This window comes from Myotis lucifugus, unplaced genomic scaffold, assembly GCF_000147115.1.
Source record: "Myotis lucifugus unplaced genomic scaffold, Myoluc2.0 scaffold_69, whole genome shotgun sequence".
Taxonomy (NCBI): Eukaryota; Metazoa; Chordata; class Mammalia; order Chiroptera; family Vespertilionidae; genus Myotis; species Myotis lucifugus.
Genome location: NW_005871117.1, coordinates 844,257 through 870,140, shown reverse-complemented (window position 1 = coordinate 870,140; position 25,884 = coordinate 844,257). Strand labels below are relative to the sequence as shown.

At 45.1% G+C, this 25,884-nt stretch overlaps 1 protein-coding gene across 9 annotated transcripts in view; it reads right to left on the bottom strand.

Moving 5' to 3' along the window:
• KCNMA1 (potassium calcium-activated channel subfamily M alpha 1) overlaps window positions 1-25,884 on the bottom strand; it is a 674,818-nt gene that overhangs the window by 223,468 nt on the left and 425,466 nt on the right. For all 9 annotated transcript variants that reach the window (XM_023755062.1, XM_006090207.3, XM_006090192.3 and 6 more), the window contains exon 6: window positions 3,103-3,178. In XM_023755062.1, coding sequence (XP_023610830.1) covers window positions 3,103-3,178 — 76 coding nt within the window. The remainder of the gene's footprint in view (window positions 1-3,102; window positions 3,179-25,884) is intronic.

Below are 25,884 nucleotides of genomic sequence, written 5' to 3'. Positions count from 1 at the left end.
TGGGTTCCCCTGTAGGCAGGCAGTTTGGGGAAGGGCCCTGACGCTGTCACATTACTGATCTCTTCTTTCATCTGTTCTTTGTCTCCCATCCTGTTCACTCTGGTTTCCTTCTGCTCCCCTCTTACTTCTCTCTCTCTCTCTCTCTCTCTCTCTCTCTCTCTCTCTCTTTCTCTCCTCCACCCCCACATTAATTCTTCCAGTTCTGGGCCAAGCACAGCACCCGAAGAACAGACAATGAAACTGCAATTTCAAATCATCACTTCAAATCACACTTGCCAAGTCCCCATCCCTGCCTAATGCCGCAGGCGGGCAGGGATTTCCCACCAGAGAAAGCCAGACGAAATCCCCCTAAAGGTGATTGTGGGCCTCCACCCTCCTGGAAGGTGATTGTGGGCCTCCACCCTCCTGGAAGTTCCCCGTGAAAGCAGCAGAGTGCAGAGGTGTCACCAGAAAACGCCCACAGCCCTACAACACCAAGGCGTCCCTTCTGTGGGAGATCTACGTGTGGGGTGCACGGAAGCAAGGAGCCAGGTCAGCCGGGCACCCGGAGCATAGGCCCAGAGGGTCATTCTAAGTCCCCAGAGTTCTAAGGATGACTCGAAGTTTTAGCCTGTGCCTGGTGATCTGGCCTGGCTGCCCCCCTATTCTCTGCTTTTCACAGCAGAACCCCAAACTCTGGGAGCAGGAATCTCTCCAAGTCACCCCAAGGGCCATGTTCTCCCACCTGAGTGCTTTCTGCAGCTTCCTGGCTGGAAGCCAGCCCTTCCCCACCTCTCACCCCTCCCTCTCACTGCCCCCTCCCTCTCAGCCCTCCCTCTCACTGCCCCCTCCCTCTCACCCCTCCCTCTCACTGCCCCCTCCCTCTCACCCCTCCCTCTCATGGCCCCCTCTCCAGTAGCCCCAGAATGGCACCTGGCTTTCTGTGAGGCTTACCTAGACAGGCCTTTGCCTTGAAAAGACGCTTGACTGCCCCACACTCATGCTCAGCCCAGCTTACCTACCCTCAGCACCCACCAGAGGCAGAGCGGGCTCTCCCTCCCCACTGAGCTCTCTGACTCCAGACGCCATCTTCACCCCACCTGCCACAGGAACAAACGGCGCTCCATTCGGGCTTGAAGTGACTCTGTCACCTGCCCGTGACCGAAGCAACAGGAACTGGGACAATCCAAGCTGTGGGGTTGTGATGACACGCGCCCCTGACAGAAGGGGTTTCATTCAGTGGAAAGTGGGGGGTGCAGTTCTGGGAAACGTGCTTTGGGTTCAGGGGGGCCAATCCCCCAGCAGCCTGCCACCTCATAACCCCGGCCTGGGGCCGCTCTGTCCTGACCTACAGTCACCTCTCTCCCCAGCGGGCTGTCTCACTCTCTCCCTGGGCACCGGGAGAATGGACCACCCACACTGGAGGGTTATCAGCAGAGACGCCAACCCCATGGCCTACAGCCAAAAAGGACTCTGCCCGAGGGCTGGGAAATGGGGGGAGGAGTCTCTGGGCAGATGGCTCATCAGTCTTCCACATCCAGAAAAGGAGCCGCTAATACAAGGATGGTGAGAACACAACTCTCCCCACGGTATCGCTCGGGGTACTGACACCATGTCACAGTGCTGGCGTCAGAGGGTTAAAACTGCCAGATGGATGAGGTAGTTGTGAAAGGAGGAGAGGAGACACTGTGCCATGTTAGAGGGTGTGGGTGGCTCCACCTCACACTGTCCCCTCCAGGAGAAACAGCTGTCTCCACATACAACCCCTGTGATCAGCACCGATTCTCCCTAAAAGGCAGTCCAGTGGAGCAAGCCCAGTGTAGGTGCGCAGGGGGGACTGCTGGAGATGTGCATACTTTTAATTTCAAGAGTCATTAGTGTCCATTGCATACAAGAGCCAGAAGAAGGTGGAAATCAGGGTTATTATTCCTCCGAGGAATACTGAAGATTGGCAATATTCACTCTAAGTCAGTAATATTACATACTATCCACTAGAGGGCGGAGTGTGGAGTATGACTTGTAGGATGGAGGGACACACTATCAGAGACTTCTAAGGCATTAGATTAGATGCTCACTCTAGTTTGGCTGATAGAAAGTACACTGACCTCACATTCCCACAGATGAATATGGAGGGAGGAGAAATCAGTGTGGACTTAAACCAAAATAAACAAACAAAACCCACCAAGACCCAAAGAAGAAAGCCAGTAGCCTGGCACATTTGTTGGATGTGACAGACGGGGGAAGTTGAGACCCAGAAAACGGTGCCAAATCCAAGGCCCCCCAAATGCAGGTGTGTTCATCACACATCACAGAGGGGCCCTGTGTCTAATCGTTCATCAAACACATTCAGAGGAAATGGAACATTAGCGGTGAGCTTCTTAAAGAGTAATTTCCTCTAAGAGAAATTTATGGCCTGCACTTACTCTCCATTAGCATATGTCTAACTTCTTTTATTCGTTTATTCATCAAGACAGCCCTGGGTCCAGGCCAGCCCTGGGAACCCGCAGGTCATCGGGAAAGGGACCTCGGGGGACTTTCCTCCTGGTCCAGTGGAGTTTTCCAGATCATGGCAGGAGCAGCCGTGGTGCATTTGCAGGAAGTGCTCAGGTATTCCCCAAAAGGCCATTCACAGCACCAGCCCCAGGGGCGACGCTGGCTATAAAATGAACATCTGAGATGTACTTTGAAATGAAATGATTTTCTGTTTGCCGTATGAGGCTTGTGATTGCCTCTCCAAAAGCATTGCTTCTATTGCTTTTACGGCCAGGTTCAATTTCTTGTGTAGTGATGTAATAAAGGGGTGATTGAGAACTGGGAGCGAGGACTTCCGAATCAATGAGCAGATGTATCCCTCACCTGCTGCCCCCTCACCCCGTGACGCTGGGCTCATTTCCTGATTGCCAAGCCACCCTCGAAGTCCCAAAACTGGGGACACAGGCACAGCTGTTCCTCTCTTTACCACGGAGGCCCTAGCCCTGCCCTACTCTGGGCTTTCTCCGGATCTCTGGGGCGCATCACTCTTTCTGTGAATAATGGAACTTTAAGGTTATTGTGATGAAAGCGAAACACAGCTGATATTTACAATTCCCCTTTGGGGACTGGAATGAGGAAAGAACATCTTACCTTGTCTTAAGGATATTCAGAAACTGCAAAATTTCTGAAAACTGGATCAGTCTGAGAGCTCTTAAAAATCTCAAACCTGGGAAGAGAAATGAAATAGAGATGCGTTATTTTCAGCGGGTGGTGATGTTCCCACCGTGTGATTTACAGCTGTCAGGGGTGAAGGGAGATGAAGTCCTTGCAGGAGATTTAACTGCCCATACTTTGGACATAGTCCTTCATCCCGATTCTTCGCTGGTTTCATCTCAGCTGCTGAACAGAGTCGTTAAAGGAAGCTGTTTGGCACCACTGCGAAGGAAGGTCCGGCGGGAGAGCCCGTTTAAGGAGGTCTCTCGCGAGTCCACCTGAGGCAGCATTTCAAAGTTACCTCATCGCCAGAGAGGATTTTGTCTCTGAAAATGACTGGGAATAGCTCAGCGTCACCCTCGTAACCCTTATGCTAAGAGAAGATTAGGAACAAATCTGATAACCTGATGTCTTTGATGGATTTCTAAAGTCTCCGTCCTGATACAATGAAGAGTACTGCCCACTGCGTTGTCTGTTTTCTAAGCTCGCACACCCCATAACTTCAGGATTCAAAAGTCTATAATTCCACTCCTACCAAGTGTCAAGATAAACGTTCCTCCTTTCTAAATCAGCAACCTTTCGTGAATGGAGAACGAGCCAGTGTTTCCAGGTGGCAGAAGAGAGAGGAGACAGGGGAAAGAAAGATAACCAAGGATTAAAGAAAATTCAAATTACTGTTGTGTTTTGCTGGCCAAGGGTAAATATATATTTCCACTGAGAGCAGATCTGTGAGTCAGAAATGTTCTGAGTCCCTGGTGGGTTTTAATGCTTGGCCTACGTGCAAGAACTGGCTTACTGGTGGCCAAGGGTTTGAGACACTTTCAAGGTCACGTCCTCTCCTAAGGGGGTTTTCTTTTGCAGATTCCCCTAAAGCATTTCATTCAGTGCCTTGAAGCGCTGTGTGCTGCTGAGCGCCAAGCGAGCTAAGTTGTTGACAGTGGGAGACGTTTTCTGCCCCATAAGTGAGGCGGTAAGGGGGCATCTAATGCACAGTGACGGGAAGAAGCGGTAGTGAGTCGCTAGACACCCAGGATGAATCAGAAAGCGGACAGACTGGACGTTCCCCCTAAACAGCTCCCCACTGGCCCAGTTAGGTCACTCCTTGTTCAGGCATAAGGTGCCAAGGAAAAGCTCATTGAAAGCCCAGGGCGTGGAGGGGTTCCTACTGCACAAAAGGGAAGAAAGGACAATGGCTCAAAGGGAAAACTTCTCATCTGACTAGGATTCACCTTCCCGAACAAATGATTTTTTCAGAAGAAAAAGTCGCCTTCTATTTTGAATGACGTTTACATTGGGTGTTGGGTTTTTTTTAATAAGAAAGTGCAGAGATGAGAAGGGTGCTGATGAAATGAAAAGACTCGGGAGTCCGAAGCAGAGGCCGAGCCACGCTGATGAGAGGCTGGCGTAACGGCTGAGAACTGAGCTTGACGCGAGGACAAAACCGAGACGTCATCCCAGAAGCAGGAACGATGGGGCCAGGGAGGGACAACATGTCGCTTAAGAAAAGATCAATGGAGAGAAGACCACAGGGACCCAGCCTGGGAATAAAATGTGTTCCAGAGGGAAGTACAGGCGAGATCATCGGTTCGGCCAGGACATAATAGGAACGCACTTTCTAGATATGAAAAAAAATGACTCGGGGCTCCAAGGGAAAACAGGTGGCCAGCTCTTAGCAACCAATGCTGAGAAGTATGACTGTTTCCTGTAAATATCAAGCATTAAAATAAAGTAAAAAATAAAGTGTCCGGGTGGGGAGAGGGTTACCAGGAATGCAACTCAAATCATATTGTGCACTGTCAGCTTTAAAGGACACCCAAGCAGCACCCAGAATTTTAGGACAAGAAGGGTCAGGCCCAGATTGGTACACCCAACAACGTGGGCAACAAAAAGATATTTTCAAAGACCCGAGGTCTCAGAAAATATATTATTTGTGCGAAAGTATTTCCAAAGAAGTTTTCAATCCTTCCTTAGTCAGAATGAGTCGCAGGGGCTGGAAAGTGTATTTTTATCAAATTGTCCTGTTGGTCCTAACGACTGACCTCACTACAGCACCACCGACGTGGGCTGCTGGGAGGTAAAATAATAAATTTAGAAACACTGGGTAGGATAGACTGGCAGCACTGAGACCAGTCAAGGACATAAGGCTCTTTAGTCATGCCTTAGCCACTGACGGTTTCATTCTGAAAATCCCGTGTGTGCATGCATATATATTTTTCCACTCATGGGAACAAAAATAGACTACAGATGACCTAAACTTCAAACTGGGTTTCTTCCTTCTTATCGTTAAGTGATGCATTTGCCTCCTATATTGTTTGTTTGTAGCTCGCCACACTATAGAGTGACTCACAAAAGTAAGAGAATAAAAGCTTTCCTTTTCGATGAGGTATATGAAAATAAGGGTAGGAAGAAATGGATGCAGCAGCCACATGGTCCTGTACTCTTGCTAGAGGTAAACTGTTCGCCAACAAAAGCAAGCAGGGAGACACAGTAAGATGAATAATGTATAAGAGAGGAAAACAAGCTGGCTCTCAGGAGAACAGCCATCCCAGGAGGAGACCCGAGAGCAATGTCCCTGCAGAGGGGCCGGGGAGCAGCATCCTTGGGGACAGGACAGCAGTGGGCTGTGCTTATGTGAAGGCCTGTGCTGGCCATATCCATGGCACCGGGTTTCATGAACACAAATGAGTTAACAAAGTTCAAAATAGGTTTAAAAAATCAGTCTTCATTTTATCCCTGCTGAAGCCAGACTCTCAGGAGAAGTGGTGGTCTCAAGCCTGTATCTTTCAGGCACAGTTCACAACAGCCCCCTCGCTGCTTTCTGCCCTGGACCCCTGGTGATCTATTCTCAGCATATCAGCTAGAGCGGGCTGTGAAAAGGTGGAATGGATGCCCTCCAATGCCCATTTCACACAAAGTCCAAGTCCTTCAAGGACCTAAAGCAAGGCACCCCATTTCCTTTTGGCCTCCTTGTCCTCCTCCTACTTTCACTCTGGCCTGGCTGTCTTCTTCGGTGACCTTGGCTGTGCAGCATGCTCCTGCCTCAGGGCCTTTGCACACGCTGTCCTCGCTGCCTGAACACTCTTGCCCAGATGGGCGCACGATGCACCCACTCACCTCCTCCAGGTGTTTACGCAGTGTCACTATCTCAGTGAGACCTTCCCTGGTTACTGTGTCCAAAACTGGAGCTCTCCCCTCGCTCTCCCTCCGGTCAGAGTTGACAGTTAGTGATTAAGGAAAGAGAAGAGAGCAAACCAAGTCTGATAAAGTCGGGAAACAGCAGTTTCACAGTCACCCTGGCGAGTAACCAGCACCTTTCAGGACAACATTCTCTCTAGTCGACTAGGCAGGGCAGACAGCTTTACAGCCATTGGGGGGTTGGGGTGAAGGCAGGTAAATGGCATCTTTCTGCTGGATGAATCGGGGAGGGGGGAAGGGGGAGGGGAAACTCCTTTTATAAAGCGCGTGCACAGGAGAAGCCAAATGGCGACCATGAAGGAGCAGGGCACTCGCCTGGGAGAGTCTGGGGAGGGGCGGAGTGGAGGAGGACACCAGCCCCCAGGAAATCCGGGAAAGAGACCGGTGGGGGAGAGCACCAGCACAGGCCCCGAGAAGCCGGGAAGGAGACTGGAGAGTTTGAAAGAAAGCCCGCTCTTTTGCAAACGCAAGGAAATGCATGGAGGCTCCGCGAGGACCTCGGGGCAGCTGCTACCCTACAGCCTGCCCACTCTCTCTGCCTCCCAGAAAGGGTTCTGCCACCCGTCCCTTTTCGTTCTAATAAATCTCGGCACTATGGCTAAACTCCTCCTCGTGAGGGTCCCTGAAATTCTTTCTCGAGCCCACTTCCTCTAGCAACACCCTATTACTTTATGTCTCTCGCCGGCTGCTCTTCTCAGTATAAAGCACATGCATCTTTTTATGTAATTTGCATCCTTTCTACTTGGCTCTAGCATCAGCTCCCTGAGGGGAGTGACCTGTCTGGTGTGCTCACAGCTGTGTGTCACATGCTAAAACAGTGTCTGGCGTGAGGTGGGTGCTGAACAAACACCTGCCTGACTTGAGTGAATAAATCAGACTCGAGAATGAGTATGATGTCAGAGCTAAAGGTTAGATACGCTGCATTCGGAGCCAGGCCTTGCTTACTGAGGGGGAGAGCCAAGAGCTCGAGGTCAGGGCCGATGCTCTGAGGCAGCGGTTCTCAACCTGTGGGTCGCCTAAGACCATCAGAAAACACATATATAAGTACATATTGTTTTTGTGATTAATCACTATGCTTTAATTATGTTCAATTTGTAACAATGAAAATACATCCTGCATATCAGATATTTACATTATGATTTATAACAGTAGCAAAATTACAGTTATGAAGTAGCAATGAAAATAATTTTATGGTTGGATGTCACTACAACATGAGGAACTGTATTAAAGGGTTGCAGCACTAGGAAAGTTGAGAACCACTGCTCTTAGGAAATATAAAGCAGCCTAACCAAGAAGAGCCATAAGCACTGGTCACTCCTCGACACCCAGAGAGGCCCGGAGGGGTGGGGACAGCAACACCGATGGCATAAAGGAGGCCAGGAGAAGAGAGGGTAGGATGGTCAATGCCTAAGTAACAAATCATTGATCTTCTCTGCTCTACAGAACTATATTCTTATTCCTGATCCCACAGAATTCAAACCCTCTGAAATAAGATAGCCTTCTAGGGAAACAGGAAATGGCTATAATGGAGTTGTGAACAAAACGTGTTTCTACCAAAAAAAGATGAATTATGGTCCCACCACTACCAAAGGTATCAGGTCCAGATGGTTTTACAAGTGCATTCTTTTAATCAGTCAAGAAATAGAGTAAAAAAATAGTTAACTTCCTTTCATGGTCTTTGATTCCTTAATCAATTTTAATTATATTGTAATAAAAATGGATTTTTCTCCTCTTTTCTGTACTCTATATTGGTTTAGAAAGCTGGTATTAATTAGCTGGACACAGGTAGCCCACACATTTAAAAAAAATTTAAAAAAAGACACCTTCATGACACTAAGTATAAGAATCCTAAGCAAAACACTAGCATCTCATGAGTGAGACTGTGTTAAATGAACAGCACCCAGGAGCTGTGGCTCAGGACTGCTGTGGGGTATAGAGCAGAGAAGATCCTTCTTCAGGGATCTTTATTCATCCTAGCCCCTGAAGAGTGACCTAGCCCAAGGTTACAGCCCTGCCAGAGGGGGCCCCCAAAAGTGGCAGATGTGGGGACAAAGGTCTGCTGCCTTGCCTCAAATTGGGGCAACTCTGGGAGCCATGGAGCTGCAGAGCTCCCCCTGGGAGGGGCTGAGGCCTCTGTGCAGCCGGGCTCCATACCTAGTTTTCTTCTTCTCTCCTGGATACAGGTGACCATTAAAACCTACCCTGAAGCCCTGGCCGGTGTTGCTCAGTGGTTGGAGCATCGGCTTGCACACCCAAGGGTTGTGGGTTCGATTGCCATTCAAGGGTTGCAGGTATGATCCCCGGCCCAGGCAGGGCATGTGTGGGAGGCAACCAATCAATGTGTTTCTCTCACATCAGTGTTTTTCTCTCTTGCTCTCCACTTCCTTCCCTCCCTTCTACTCCCTCTAAAAATCAATGGAAAAAATATCCTTGGGTGAAGATTAACAACAACAAAAACTACTCTGGAGATTATATACCAGAAACTAAGTATTCTCAATATACAGGAGGGTGCATTGGCCGTGCTCCGTAAGTGGTAATGTCATTATATGGATCTATATACTAGTAACTAAAACAGAAAAGCCAACAAGACAAATAGGAACACCCATACACACACATACATGGTTTATAGTGTTGTTGTTATTTTAAATTATTGGTGAAACGATGATGTTGATGATCAATTACCACTGAAGTGTACTATTTTTATCCCCACATGCCAAACCTTTAACTGTATCTTATTTAATCCATAGGACAGAAGAAGACAATAGTTAAACAGACTAGAGTGTCCAGCACACAATTTGTAAGCAACAGAGCCAGATTTTAACCCAAATCTGTCTCCACAAAGCCCACGCTTGTAATCAGCTGCCCTGGCACAGACACTGACCAACCGCCAATCCTCAAGGACTTTCGGCACCGTGGTCATCCTGCCACACTCTCCTAACACTTGGCATTTCCCTCAGGATATAAATGCCCTTTGCCCACATCCCACTGTGTTCACTATTGTGGTAAAAAAAAAACACAAAAAACAAAAAAACGGAGAAAATATACTAGGTAAGAGTTCCTGTTTGATAAGCTCCAACCCAAATAGGGGCTCATTGCTATTTTATTTTGCTCTTCTATGTTAATAAATTTAATTATTTTTTCATGTAATTACTAGGTCATTTTATCTTATTTTTTCAAATAAAGTGGCTTTTGCCGGTGTACCTGTGTATTCATCTTTCTTATTAATATATTTGAGCTCTTTTAAAACGAGGATAGTATATGTTCTATATCATCTCCCACAGGTCAGCATTCTTTTAATTTTGCTTAGGTGTGTGTGTTTTTTAAGTCTGAAAGTTTGCTTAAAGTGAATTTTTCTTTTCGAATTCTAAAGTTTATTGATGGTCAACTATATGTCTTTCCATCATTGTTTTATTTTCCTCAGTACTCAAAAATGGCTCTTCCAACATAAAAATGGAATTTTTATAAAAATACATCCACATTTTCTCTTTGAACTTTTAGGGCAATGGTTCTAACCCTTGGTTGGACATTTAAGTCACCTGGGAAACTCTAAGAATTACTGATACCTGGCCTCGCCTCAGCCTCCCCTCTCTGACTCAACAGACCTGCGCTCCCAGGTCCAGGGTGTGAAAGCTCTGAGGCGATTCTAATGAGCCAAGGAGGTCGAAAAGCTTTGCGAAGTTTTTCAGTAAATGAGCAGAGAGTACACATTTTGGGGGTCTCACAACTACCCACTCCGCTGTAAAAGATATGTGAACGATGGCTATGGCTGTATTACGGTAAAATGTTACTCAGACAAGTAGAGTGAGGGGCCTAGTTTGCTACCCTTGCTTTAGAGACCTTCGCCTGGGATTTGTTTGCCTTCAGATGATGACTCTGCGGGTCTGGAGGGGCCTGAGATTCTGCTTTTCTCACCACCTCCAGGAAGTCACTGTTGGTCAGAGACCTCAGTAAAAACACAAGGCTGCAGAGCAATGGGTCCCAGACTTTGTTGCCATGGCAACCACCTGGGGAATATAAGACAGTACTGATGCCTCCCACCCCCAGATACTCTGATGCAATAGGTCTGGGGTGCAAGCTGGGCATCGGAATTTTTACAGCTCCCCCTCGTCAAGATGATGCCAACATGCAGCCAAGCTTGGGAACTACTGCATTAGGGTATCTTTTCTCCTTAACCTCCAGCTTGTTAATCCATAGGATCCTGATGTATCCATTTATTGTGGTTAATATTGTGCCAAAGGGACCAAGTTTTAATATTCTCCCCAAACAGCAAGTTTCCCTCTCCCTTAGTATTCATTTGAGTAATCTGAAACTGGGTCTTTACTTTTATTAATTTTAAAAATATGCTAGCTAACTGTATGTTAGAAGAAATCAATAGTATATTGAAAGTCTATAAAATAATACAGTCAGTTTAAGATTTTAGTGAAAAAGTAATTTTAACAACACTAGGAGAAATATGATTTCTACTTTAGGGTTTATAATTGATAAAAAGTTTCAAATCATTTTATGGGGTAAACAATAACAACAATAAGGCAAACAAACAAAATAAGATAAAATCCTGAGAGATCCAATAAAAAACAAATAGAAAAGAAGTCATGCACATTATATACTGAAAAACTAAATTAATTAAACCTGAAAAACTCAGTGAGGGGGGATGAATTTCCAAAAAATGTAAACTTTGAAAGTTGATACACATATAAAGGAAAACCACTATAGAATAATAATTGAAATATAAATTGAAAAATTTATTAATAGCTTCCCCTCAAGGACTTTGCACCTATATACTGTCTTTTTAAATTCTTTAAAACATTTACATATTATTGAAATGCCAAACCATCATAATACAAAAATAGATGGAAAGCTACTACACTTATAAAGTAAACATAAACCTGGTACCCAAACTGACTCTCAAAACACAAAAGTAAAATACAGTGGAACCTCTGTTCTCGAACTTAATTCGTTGTGGGAGGCTGTTTGAAAACCAAATCATTGTTTCCCATTAGAAATAATGTAATGAATTAATCCATTCCCAACCCCCAAATGATTCCCTGTTTTAACCTTACTATATACGGTACATGTCTTATGTACTATTTAATTATAAATACTTTAAAAACAAAAGGGGCATAAAATGTAAATGAAAATTTGACAAAAAGGAAATGAAATGTACAGTAAAAAATTAAAATTTTTCCATGTAATATCATCAAAAGAGCTCAAAATAAGCAGCAAAAACAACATGAAAATATTCACAGCACAACATCTCGAGATGTTAACAGTGGTCAACTGACTCATACTCTGAATTCTCTGCTTTGTTTGTCACCTGAGAGATGTGGAGAAGAAAACTGTTCAACATGGGAGAGATTTGAGAACCGAAGTTTAACTGTAATATCAGTAGGATTAGGGACGCTAAAATTCTACATAAACTACCAACACATGTAATTAATAAATGAATTAAAATAATGATCAGAGCATTCTTATTAAACACAGCATATTGAACAGAATTTTTTGTATCTGCCTCCTCTCAAAGCCTCACTAGAGTAATACTCCAGGGGAAAAAATTCAATAAAATCCCATACGGACAAAAAGAAATTTTAAAAAAAGGGCAGCTACAGCACATAAAAGAAAACCATATGTCGATAGATAAAAAATGGATACCCTGTTAAAAATTCACTTGACAGAGCTGAGAAACTGAACTTCATGTTTATTCAACAAATATAGTAAGAATACATATATATGTATATTTATATATACATACAAATATATGTATATTCCCATGATAATAACAGAATATCAGAAATATCCTTGGTCAATAACCTTCGATGAGGAATTCCACAAGATTGAGGTAGTGGAGAGAGAAAATCATCATGAAGAAGAAAATAAATGTCCAAAAGGTGACATGGAGTGACTGGCACTGGAAAGTGAGAGCCTGTGACAATGACTGACAGATCGGGGTGCCAAACAAGACCACCCAATGTATAGCAGTTAGCGTGGGCATTTTAGTGGGCAAAGCAATTCCTAAGTGAACTGGTAACTCCTAAAAGAAAGAGGTGGTCTCCACAGCTGCAAGACCAACTGTTGGACCAAAATGCTCTATGGCACACCCCAGAGCTCCTCAGACAAGCAAGGACAGCATCCACATACCGGCTAACAGAAACGTCTCCAATCCAGAGAACCGCGCAAAATCAAAAATCACCGAACATTTGAGGAAAGTCAAACTTTCTTTGAAGACAGTCATGTATTCTATCAAATTGCCACTTGAGGATACAACATTAACAACTGTTAATTGTCAATTAACAACACTTAATTGAAAAACATGAAGAGTTTGTGAGAAAATATGTCAACTCAACAAAAATCAACTATTTATTTTAGAATTTAAAATTCTAAACATCAAAACTTTAAAAGACCAACTAAACGGAAGAATGGACATAGCTACATGCAAACTAGAGGGCTGGACGATCAAACAGCGATCTCTTCACAAAGAAACAGGAGGATGAAAAGTACAAAAGTGAAGTTAAGACACATGGGAGAAAGGTGTAGAATTTTCAACTTTATGTAATTGAGTTTCCAGCAGGAGGAAGTAAAGGCAATAGAAAGCAGGAACATTTTAAAATAACGCGAGAAGAAAGTTTCCTAGAACAATAGGGTAACCTGCATTCTCAGATATGCCTAGATGTGGGCCTTCTTAAACTTTAACTGGTGACATTTCAGAACATCAATGTGAGGATTTAAAACCCTCAAAGCAATGAGAATCAAGTGCTGTTATAATTCTCTTGGATGCACTGAACACAAGAAAACAAAAGGAGAAATTATTTTGATCGAGGAAATATTTACTTAGCCTGGTGGAAGAAAAATGAATCCAAAAAAGGTGAGACACAAGAAGCCAAGTAGGAAAAGAGTAAAAGTAACTGATGTGTTAGCAAAATATTATAAAAAATAAATAATAACAATGATCTAAAATTAAAATCTCTAGATGATATTACATGGAAAATAAAGGTGAGGAGGAGAGAGGGCAGTGGAGGTATAAAAAATGTTCAGAAGTTCTTGTCTTGCTTCAGGGAGATACTAATACATATCTTAACAGAAAATTAAAAGAGTATATTTTTAATTATAAATTCCAAATCTCAGAGGGGAAAAATGAACAAAAAATGATCAACCAACTAAAGCAGTGGTCAGCAAACTCATTAGTCAACAGAGCCAAATATCAACAGTACAACGATTGAAATTTCTTTTGAGAGCCAAATTTTTTAAACTTAAACTATATAGGCAGGTACATTGTTATTAACTTAATTAGGATACTCCTAAGCTGGCCTTTGCTAAAAACGTCCTCAATCTGATTGAGGTACGTTCGCTGAGGTCGACCCCTTCCAACTCTCCCATCCACACTCGTCTTGTATACTTGTTTCGTCTATCTCCTATCGTTCATCCTCTCTATATGTCCAAACCATCTCAACATACCTTTCTCAATCCTCGACACTACATCTTCTTTCACTCCACAACGTTCCCTAAAATTAACTTAATCAACTTTACTTAAAGTTTTAAGTCAACTTCACACTGTACATGCGCACCCGCACGTGGTATTTTGTGGAAGAGCCACACTCAAGGGGCCAAACGCCGCATGTGGCTCGCGAGCCGCAGTTTGCCGATCACTGAACTAAAGAATAAGAATTGTGAAAAACAATAACAAAAAAGCATATTAATTGGAAAATACTATTGCAACAACAAAAAGAGCCCAAATATACCAGTAAATACAACAAAACTGAATGGATTAAATTCATCTATTAAAAGACAAAGACTCTCACTCAGATAATATAAACACAGCAATAATGCATTCCAGATGCACGCTGTTTGTAAGAGATAAGCCGAAAGCAAAACACAAAGCAAAGCTGGAAATGAAAGGCTGAAATCTGTGCCAGAAAAATGCTTAACAAAAAAAGGCAAACAAAGCAATAATGATACCAAATATAATAGCAACTACTGTGAAAATGTACCAAAGAAAAAGAGCCATACTTCATATTGATAAAGGAACACTTCACAAAGAAAATGTAACAGTGAACAAATTGTATACACCTAAGAATATACCTTTGAGAGACGTAAAACAAAATCTGACAAGAATGCAGCAAAAACAAAAACTTGACAATGTCACATCACAGTGAGACTCCAATGTTCATTTTCCAGAAACTAAGCAAAAAATAAGCAAATCTATAGAATATTTGCATAACCTTTAATTCTGGGGCATATATTCATAGATATCTATCTGAATGGATGGACAGATAAACACATATATTGCTCAGTAAACTAAGAACACTAGTTTAATAACGCTAGTCTTTATGGTACTTGTCTTTCTCTTAATATGTGGAATTTAATGAACAAATGGAAGTACCAAGCAAAATAGAGACAGACTCACTGTTAGAGAGCAAGTAGGCAAACAGCTCTGGTAGGGGGCTAGTGGAGGAATTGAACAAAAAAGAAAGAAAGAGAGAGAATTCATAGACATGGACAACAGTGTGGTGATTGGCGATAGGGGTGTGGAGGTAGAAGAGGGCATAGGGGGATAAATGGTGATGGAAAAAATCAAATCTAATTTAATTTAAATAAATAAAATTAGAAAAATAATATCACTAGTTTTTAATAACTTCAATAACAGCTATTCAACAGTCACAAAAACTGAGTATGTAATAGGCCACAAAGAAATTTTATAAAATTCCAAAACGCAGAAATCATATAGGCCACATTTACCACAAGCAAGAGAATAAGAAAATCACAAAAGGATAGAGAAAAACGATTGTATTATACAGAGAAGAATTTAATATATGATAAAGAAGTCATACCATAAATCAAAAGGAAGACAAACATTATGTACAATGATGGAATGATTGATTAACAATGGGGATCAATTTAAACAGTCACCTTACACCATAATTAAAATTAAATTGAGATGAATTAAAATTAAATATAAATAACATAGAAAAACTGAAAAAATGTAATTACATATTTACTTGCCTTCTGAAGAATTTCTAGATGTAAAAGGAATCATAAAAACTTTTTAAAATATCAGATCAGCCATCATAAAAAAATCAAAATCCTACATGTCAAAAAAGTAATGAAGATAATAATCTACTAGCAAAATAATTTCATCAAGTATGATATGGTTAGGATAAATTGTAATATCAAAAGCGTGTCCGTAAAATATTATACCAGTAGTTCATGATTAGGCAAAAAAATCATGAACAGGCACAACATGAAATAGGAAAATAAATAAGTAGTAAACAATCATTAGAAATTATTATACTTGGTTGAAATAAAATGCATACTAAACAGAATTACAGTAACAATGTGTTTATTCTACTTAACTAGCAATGTATTTGAGTTTTGCTTGCTAGAGATGATCTGCAATGAAATAGTCTTATAATTTGATGGTGGAATGGTGAATTGCTACAGCATTTTCAGAAAGTGATTCCACATTATAAATCAAATTAATTCCATTTCTGGGGATACAGCCTAAGAAAATATAACAAAATATGAAAAAAAAAGCTGCAGTAACAAAGACATTTATTGCAAAATTATTCATTAAACGGGAAAAATAGAAAGCAACTTAATATCTAAAAAATAGGTCTTCTTATATATAGTCCATCTTCTTTATGGGATATTATACACGTTGGAAAAATAATGTAAAATGAGAAAATGTTATGGGTATGATGTTAAGTTAAAGAAAAGATGCAGAGGATAGAATGGCGGTTAACAGAGGCTGAGAGGTGGGGGGAAGGGAGTCATTTACTGGCTAAAGAGCTTCAGATTTGCAAGATGAAAAGGTTCTGGAGATCTGCTTCATAACAGGGTGACTATACTTAACACTACTGAACTGTGCACCTAAAAATGGGGAAGACAGAAAATTGTATGTGATGTGTCCTTTACAACAATAAAAAATAGCAGATTGGAAACACTGAAAATAAGTTGCATATAAAGTTTCCTATGATAAAACTATAAAAAATATAACTATATGAAAAATAAAATAAAAAACTAGAAGAAAAGCACAAAATGTTAAAAGTGGTGTGTTACAGAGGCAGGATTTTTTTATTTCTTTAATTTTCCCTAGTTTTTAAAATTTCTTATACTTACATTAAAATTTCTATTTACATTCTCGATTTTGGGTTGCTGTTGTTATAAAGGCAGGACTGAGTTGTGGGTCTTCTGGCTCTGAGCCCTGTGCCCATATCAAAGATTTGGCAACTGAGGCCAGCAGAAGTTGTCCCCTCAGAGGGTCAAACTTGGCACCGGGGGCCTGAGTAGAGGTTAGCATCATCCTGAGAACTAAGGCCTAGCAGTGGCTCTAGACAGGTTAAGGGGTTTGGGACCTTCTCAGATGGAAGCAGAATTGCCGCATTGACAGAGACTGAGGGATACACAGGTGAATGATAAATCATTCACTGTTCAGGGCCCCATTATCCCAGGAAGAAAGGACTCAGGAGATTGCTGCAAACAAAGCCCGATTGGAGACTGAGAAACACCACAAAAGTGAAAACACGTCGCAGCCCGTAGCCCGTGGTGGGAAGCCTGCCAGGGTTTTCCAATTTGCCGTTTTCCATTCCCTTTCACTCCTTAATCTTTAAATCCAAAAAGCTGGAAGGTTCAAATAAACCTCTGTCATTTCCAATCCCTCCAAATTATTATTGTGATGTCTGACAAGGTCAAGGTGATCTTGCAGCCTGAGAGCTCAAACCCAGGAAAGGAGACAGACACAGCACAAGGGGGTATCCCAGAGTGTCGCCTGCAGCCAGCTGCCATCCCAGGACCCCAGCTCAGTCACTGGCAGGCGTCTCAGCCTCAGCACAGAGTGAATCAGGGCCTCCAGACTTGTCTCCCACCTGATCCTAGCCCGGCTTCCTGCCTGATACACACTAAACATTCAAACTGGGATTGTGACTCATTCATTCATTCATTCATTCATTCATGCCATACATGCGCAGTGAGTCTGCACCACTCACTCACTGTTCCATACATTAAGTTACAGGGGTGCTGCTCCTGCTTCAAGACTTTTATTTGAATAGGGGGACCAGAAAGTAGATAAACATTTTTAATAAACAAAAAAGCCTTATTGACTTTACCTCTTAAATATATATGAAATGACTCATCCTTTCCCTCTTCACTGCCAGACCCAGGTCCGAGCCACTGCTCCCCCTAGTTTGCCCAGAAGCTTCCAAGCTGGTCTTCCTGCACCACTTAATCCCCCTTCCCCACCTGCCCTGCCGCCCCTTCTCCAGAAAGCAGCCAGCATGCTCTCTGCACAGATCACATGGCTCCCAGCTAAAAGCCTCACCTGGCTCCCATCTCCCTAACAGTGAAGTTCAGATTCCTCGCCTTTCTCTGGAATGCTGGACATGACCTAGTTTCTACTATTCATGTCCATTCTCCTGGTCTTCACGCCCTCCACACTATCTCTGCTCCTCAAACACTTCCCAGCTCCTTCTCAGCTCAAGGCCATCCCTTCCACTCCTTTCTGGGATGTGCTTCCCCTAGTTCACTTGCAAGGCTGGCTCAACTGATGGAGCTCAGAGAGATCGCCCCCGGCCACCCATGGCCCTCTTCTTCCGTGTGGTCTGGATTACTCCCTACAGTGATCTGATGTGCTTGTTTGGATGATCCCCGCCTGTCTTCCTCAGCGGAATGTCAGCGCCATGGCAGCCAGCTCCTCACACCCCACTCTCCACTGTGAACACATCCTCTAGAGCAGGGATGACGGGCATACAATGACATTCGCTTTGGAAAACGAGTGAATGCATTTACAAGAAATCCTTTCAAAAGAAATGTAAAAAGGAAACTGTACAGTAAGTTAAACCTGTGGTTTTAGTCATTGCTCAACTCTTTCTCAGGAAATGGTCTTTTGCTCTTAGCTTCATAATGCCATCACCCTTGCTCAGCTCTCTCACTGCTTTAGCGTTGGGCCTCGTCAATGCTTAAAGCACGAGACAGCTGGTTCTTGAAGTGAAGAAAGAGGGAAGATAACAATCCGACCAGCACACCTAAGGTCATGGAAAGTTAGATTCCAGATGAAGTCCTTGCCGATGCTTCAGCCCAAGGAAGAAGACTGACTAGGATTCACCTGCCACGTGTGATACATGATTTTGCTACACAGACCATACGATGCAGCAGTAGCTGGAGTTGCACTTGTCCACATCACAACCCTAAGCTGATTCCGCAACAGTCACACTTCATTATAAAGAAGCCACTGCTGCATTAACCTTCCTGGAAGTAAGGGTTCCTAAGGCTGGGTTTTAGGTACAGAAATGCACATGTAAACCACTTATTGCAAACGCCTGTACGTGATGGATGCCCAAATAAAACCAAATGCCTGTGGAGAGCAGTTGACACAAGAAAATCCTCCCTGAGGAGTCTCCTGTGGTCTTTGCTGGGTGAGAAGAATGAAGCACCACCCAAGACAGGCTGGGCAACCTGGCCACGCCCCTCTGAGGACAGGGAAACGAACTAAGGGCACTGTTGTCCCAGGAAAAAAAACAGATATAGTCGATAGCTCTAAATGCCTCTTCTGAAAACGGTGACTCACTGGGAACGATGACCACTTAATACAGAAGGAGGCCGCTCCCATCATCGGCCGAGCTTTCCCCTACGTTTCTGAAATATATTCTTTAATATCTCAAAACCATTCCGGAGCCCCAGAGACCAGTTACACTCATCTAAAGAGGAAGCAGAGCGGTTCTGCCTGGCCCAGCACCTCCGAGCTCAGGGGATGGAGGAGGCTGTCACCCATCCACTGACTCCCCGAAATGCACCCCAAAGGGAGGGCACTTCCTTCCAGGGCAGCCTCCAGGAATGTGGGATATTAGAGGGTAAGAGCGGGGTTAAGGGGGTCCTTACCCCAAGAAGCGCAAACCCTGCAGCCAGACACCACGGACCGCCAGCCGCTCTGTGGTCCCTCCTCAGGCGCGGTGGGCCCCGACCTCACCCGGTAGCCCTTATGGAACAAGTCGCCCAGGGACTTTTTGCGACGCCTGGTGGGCCTGTAGATCTCTGTGTTGGTGCTGTTGGGTGGGTGATGGTAGACCAGGATCTTACTGGGGATCATGGCGGAGGCGGAGAGCTGGGCTGGGCTCCAGGTTCTTTCAAATCACTTGTCGCACCAGGCGAGGCCCGGGAGGAGCCTGTGTCCCCCTGACCGTGCTGCAAACAGGCCCTCCTGCCCTGCAATGCGGCTCACCAGCATCCACGTCCTGGTGGAGCAAAGAGAGACTCTCTCCTCCCACACCCACCAGCCCACGTGCAAGAATCCAGCAGGCTCAAGGCATCAGCTGTAGCAAGGCGGGTGGGGAGGGGGCAGCACTCTGAGCCTTTATGTCCGACAAGCGGATCATTCAGCTTCACTCTGGAAATTACCACATAAGCTTCTTGGAACATGGTTTAGGGGGATGGAAGGAGAAAAGGCTCTCATTCCTCAAATCGGGGGGGGGGGGAGTGAATAGAAGGTGACAGGCTGAGGTTTAGGGCCCGTTGGACCATTTCTTTCATTTTAGTGACCCTGTCTGAAGATTGGGGCTCATAGGGAGGACTGTTTATAGGACCAGGACATGATACCCAATGAGAGAGAAAAACTGAATGGCTCCAACTCCTCCTGACCCCCTCTCACAACCGCATAACCCCAATACACAGTCCTCTGCTAATCCTGCATGCAGGACTGAGGTGGAGGAGGGACGCCGGGCTTTCCAGAGGAAGAAGGGAGAGGGCACTCTTGTTAGAGCTCCTAGACCCCTCTCCACCGCCCTCACCCCTGACACACACATACACACACACACACACACACACACACACACACTCCTGCCTGGTAGTTCTCAGCATCTCCTCTCCTTACCAACGCCAGTCTCCTCTTTCCCCCAGGCAGTGAGTGTGAACAACAGTATTGCAGGGGCAGGGAGAGGAAAACAGTAAACATATAAACCTCACTGTGGGCAGGTAACAGCCCTACTCTTAGCTGACAAAGAAGTCATCCAATGCCTGTTATTTGAAGCGGGGAAGGCAACGTTGAGGATGGATCTACGTCCACTAATCCACCCCCCAAAGCCCAGACCATTTCAATCCAGTGCCTCCTCACACACTCCTGCTCTTCCTAAAATTGCAGCGACCTCAATTTGCAAGGGAAATGGGGGCTTTGGTCTGTGGTTTGAATATTTAAGAGAATTTTGCCTAATCTGTAGTTAATCTACCCCCCATCCCTGCCCATCTCATCTTCCTTCCCCCCTCCCTCCATCCTTCCTTTTGTCCTCCTTTCTTTCCTCCTTTCTTCTTAAGCACTAACCATCTGGGGTGGGGGGGGGGGGGGCAGAGCAGTCTGTAATTGGCCCCTCCTTCCTTCCCCCTCTCCCTGCTCTCCCTCATCACTAGCTAGCACAGCACTGAATGTCACCAACATCTTTGTCCCTGTAGTCTCCTCTCACTTACACAGTAGCAGCCTCCGTCTGTCCTGCACAGCACGTGGGGCACCGGAGACCAATGAGGCGCCCTGGCCCAGCATCCCCTCCTCTTCCCCAAAGTGAGAACCTGAGCTCAGTGACCAGAACTGGAATAATCTTCCCTAATCCTCCTCCCCAGGCTGGGCCCCCACTGGGAAGCTGACACGTGGCCTGAACTTCCCTCCTGCCTGACATTTGGACCCACAGGGGACAGATGGCAGTCTCTGGTCGCTGAAGTGCCCACGGGTTTGATTCTGAGATGTGTGCCCCTATCGACCGCAGGGAGGACTGAGCCAGTTTGCATGGTCCAAAGGAAAATTAAAGCAAACCCCCAAGTGTTCTACTGGAACAAACTAGGAGAGGCTCCAGCATCTGGAAATCGAGAGGATGGTGTTGCCAGGCATCTGCAGCCAGGAGGCAAGCGAGGCACCTCGGGCACCACAATCAAGGAGGCACCTGTTTTAAGGCCGGCCCTACCTTTGCCAGGCCCCTGAAGGGAGTTCCTCCTTAAACTTTGCACCTGTATCTTCCCCTTGCCTCACCCTCGCCCCAGCCCTGGCACCTGCAGTGAACCCACAACTAAGTTCCCTCTGAAATGGGCACTGCATTTTCTGTCACCTACGGCAACAGATAAACACACTGGGTGATGATTTCTGCGAACAGGGAAGATCCATACAGTCGATTCCAAGATCGATGTTATCCTAAAGTTAAACTCGAGCAGGATTTCTGCGCCAGCGGCTTGGAGTAGAGACTGAGGAACACAGTGAATTATATCTTCAATTACAGTTTACCAAGAACAGAGGCTGTCCTCCGAATGGGCGCTCCTGATTGAGCACTCTATAAAGGCAGACACAGAGCACTGAGTCTGTGTCAGAGAAAACGTTTTCTCAAGGGCCTCCGGGGCCACGCAGTTAGCTGGGTTTAATTCTGATGCCCCAATTAATTGGAGGTCAACCCGGAGGATGAAAATGAAGAGTGCATTGGGGTTAATTTGCCACCAGGCGCACCCCAGCAGTGCTTTGTTCTGATGCTCTATTAACACCAGGATAAACTTGGACCGTCGGAGTCAGGGGTCAGCGCTTCCGTTTTCCGTAAAGAGCCAACGATAAACGTCTCGGGCTTTGCAAGTCACACAGTCTCTGTCGAAACTACTGGCCTTGGCCATTGCAGCATGAAAACTGGCCAGAGACAATATGTCAGCACATGACCTTGGCCATGTTCCACTAGAACATGATTTCCAAAAATAGGTGACAGCCCAGATCTAGCCTGCAGGCTATGGCTTAATTACCTGGCATTTGTTGACATTTTGGAGGGAGGATGGAAGAGTGAATTTTGCAAGTTAGTGACAATCAGTGGCTCCTTCTGATCCCCGGGACACTCATGTCAGCAGCTGATTTTATGGTACTTCTATATTTTCCTAGCTTAGTTGAGGTATTTTTTAAGTTATTTTAGACTATGAACTCCTCGATGGAGGTTAAGATCTCCCTCTGTCTTCTTTGCGTATAATCTGTCATGCCTGAGGCAGCCATCCTATACAATAAAAGCCTAATATGCAAATCGACCAAATAGCGAATGACTGGTTGCTATGACACTTACTGACCACCAGGGGGCAGGCGCTCAATGCAGGAGCTGCCCCTGGTGGTCAGTGCGCTCCCACTGGCGAGCACAGTGGCGGTGGCGGGAGCCTGTCCCACCTCTGCTGCAGGAGGGTGGTAAGGAGCAAGGGGTCCCAGACTGCGAGAGCCCCAGACTGTGAGATGGATGTCTGACTGTCAGCTTAGGCCCGGTCCCCGATAGGGCCTAAGCCAGCAGGTGGACATCCCCCAAGGGGTCCTGGACTGAGAGAGGGCACAGGCAGGGCTGAGGGACCCCCACCCTGGTGCATAAATCTCATGCACCAGGCCTCTAGTTAAGTCATAAAATCATGTGATCCCCTTACTGAAGGAGGTGAGTCATGTCTTTGGTTTTGGTATGGGAGGACTTGCAGACCTTTCTAGCCTAAGTGGAGAAAAGGTCCCTCCAAAAGGATGGATTGTCACCCACCATGTGCTTCTAAGAAGCCCTGAATAAGGCTCTATTAGAGCATCCACCTTGTTCAGACCAGTTAGCAGGTCCCGCTTTGGGATTCCAACGTCCTTGGCTCACGTGCTATTTCAGCATTTTCCCTATAAATAAATGGCTGTATAACATCAGTCTCCTTCTGTCCATACCCCCAATGCCCAGCATCAGGTAGCATTCAATCAATATGTGTTGAAGGAATGAGGAAATGAATAGAAGTTGGGCTTAGCTCATAAACCCTTTGATATGCTAACAGCCTTTGCCAACTGGTTCAGGCAGTTACCATATTGTATCCGGCAAGGATTTGTGCTGTCTGGATTTTATTTCAGACCCACATTAGCACTACCTAGTAAAAGAATGTCTCCAATCTCAGCCTGCATCCCTAACTCCAATCCACCCCTGAGTACAGGAGGTCACGAATCCGAGTGTAAATGGCAGGCTGCACTGACATGCTGGTCTCACTGGTTCTACATACAGACTCTGAGTGACAGGGGATGAGGACTGAAGTCTCCATCCTATCCCAGAACCAGTGAGGGAGGCACAAAGCCATCTGCTTAATGGCCACGTGGTAACAGATGACGTCTGGAAAGTCCTTGCAGCATGTTACTTCCCAGGTGAAGATGGATTACAGTTAGCGGCGACTCCTGACCCCCAGGAGACAGCTCAGACGCACAGGAACAACCTCACAGATAAGATGAACCTCGGTGCGTTGGTCTCAGACCAGGAAAATGCCTGCCCAGACGTGATTTATGTGAAAATAAATAAGGTCAGTCGCTGCTTTATCATCAGCATGAGTGGGCGCTTTGCTCCTGCCATAGAGGAACTGAGGATGCAGATGGACAGCACTCACGTGGTTGCTTATGCTGTCTTCCTTTACCCGCCTGAGACGAGGTCTGAGTATCCGGTTACGGGGGAAGGCCAGCCCTGACCTCGCCCACCCTCAAACGCCTTCCTTGGGACCATTTCGCTGAGTGCGTGAGGGGACAAGAGAAGGAATAAATGGGCACAAGTTGCAAACTCAGGAAACAGAGAGGAAAAATACAGATAAAAGAAATGGTCAGCAAGAAGTGACTGCGTCCCTATCACACGCGTGGTCTTTTTCCGGGAGCTGTCAGGGCCAGAAACGCTATAAAACATGGTCTCCACTCTAAAGAAGCAGGAACAATAACAAAAAATAAGAGCAAAAATGAAAAACAGCACATCAATCAATCATCACGATCATTTATTGGGACAGACTGTGAATATCTTAAGAGTGGGGAGAGCAGGCAAGGCCCATGATGCAGAAATCCACGGATAATGCAAAACCTCACCTTGGTTAACAAGTTAAACTTCCTTTCAGGGTCATTCTATGTCAGAACTGCGGAGAGAATCAAAGAATACAATAAAAAATGCCTTCGGATATCTGGAGGCTCAGAAAGAACATCTGTGTGACAGTTTCAAGAACCAGGTGGGTTCTAGTCTCGGGAGCCCTCCAACACCACATGGCCTTAATCAAGTCCGTCTCCCTCTTAGTGATTTAGGTTTCTCATCGAAAGGAAGGAAGAGGGTAGAGAGAAAGGAACTGGGAGTATAAGTAATAGATAATCTCTAATGTCTCTATCAAATCAAATTTCCATAATTGTGTCACTGTGCTTCTAGAGGTCACTTGTGAACAAAGAAATACTATTTTTTAAATAGCTCAAAGAGGAAAAGTGAGAATCATTCTTTTTTTAAAATATATTTTTTATTGATTTTTTACAGAGAAGAAGGGAGAGGGATAGAGAGTTAGAAACATCGATGAGAGAGATCGATCAGCTGCCTCCTGCACGCCCCCCAGTGGGGATGTGCCAGCAACCCAGGTACATGCCCTTGACCGGAATCGAACCTGGGACCCTTCAGTCCCCAGGCCGACGCTCTATCCACTGAGCCAAACCGGTTCGGCGAGAATCATTCTTATGAACCCGCAATGTCTCTAGCCCCTCTGGAACCATGAGCAAATGCTGCTGTGGAGCCTGCCTCACTCCCGAAAACTTCCCCAGGTGGTCTCAGGCCCGCCTGTCCAGCCGGACCAGGGGCACTGGAGTGCTGGGGCACAGGGCTTATTAAGGTGCCTAATTTCTGAATGATGCTACCCACCCCCGAGGACAGCTTTGGAGAAGATTTTATATCTCAGTGGCCTCACCTCGTGGAACGATTTCTTTTTAGAAATGCTAATTGGAACTCATTAGTTAAGAGAGATGTTACACTGGGCAGGAAAGCCATTGAGTCAGCGAATCTTGCCAAATTTATCACAAACCACATTCCTGGATACGGTGCATTTTTGGGTGGTGTAGAGGGCAATATGGGAGCTGAACATCACAGCTTCTGACTCAGAGGTCATCACCGGTCTGGAATGGAAAGGGTCTCCCAGGTTAGAAGGGGTCAGGAGTCCACCCTTCGAGAATTTGTGGAATAGTGTGGTTAAGGGCAGAGACTCTGAAGACAGGCCTGGACTTCTTTATTGTTCAAAACTGAGAGTTCTTTTTCATCATGTGATAGCAGCATGTAGGACAGTGCCAGGCACACAGTGAGTGCTCCACTAATATGTAATTAGACTTAAATCCTGGCTTTCCCGTTTACAACTGTGATACAGGGTGTCTTCTGTAACCTCCTGGAGACTCTGGGTGTTTGTGTTTTTTTTTAGTTTTTAACTTTTTAAAAAAATATATTTTTATTGATTTCATAGCGGAAGGGAGAGGGAGAGAGAGAGATAGAAACATCAGTGATAAGACAGAATTATTGATTGGCTGCCTCCTGCACGCTCCCTACTGGGGATCAAGCCCACAACCTGGGCATGTGCCCTTGACCAGAATCGAACTTGGGACCCTTCAGTCCGCAGGCCGACACTCTATCCACTGAGCCAAACCAGCTAGGGCTTAACTTTTTTTTTTTAATGGGCTATCTCAGTTTGGGTTCCCCAGCAGCAGATCCTGAGCAAAGAATTCAATTGCGAAGAATTTATTTGGGAAATGGTGCCATGAAACACCAGCAGGGGAGC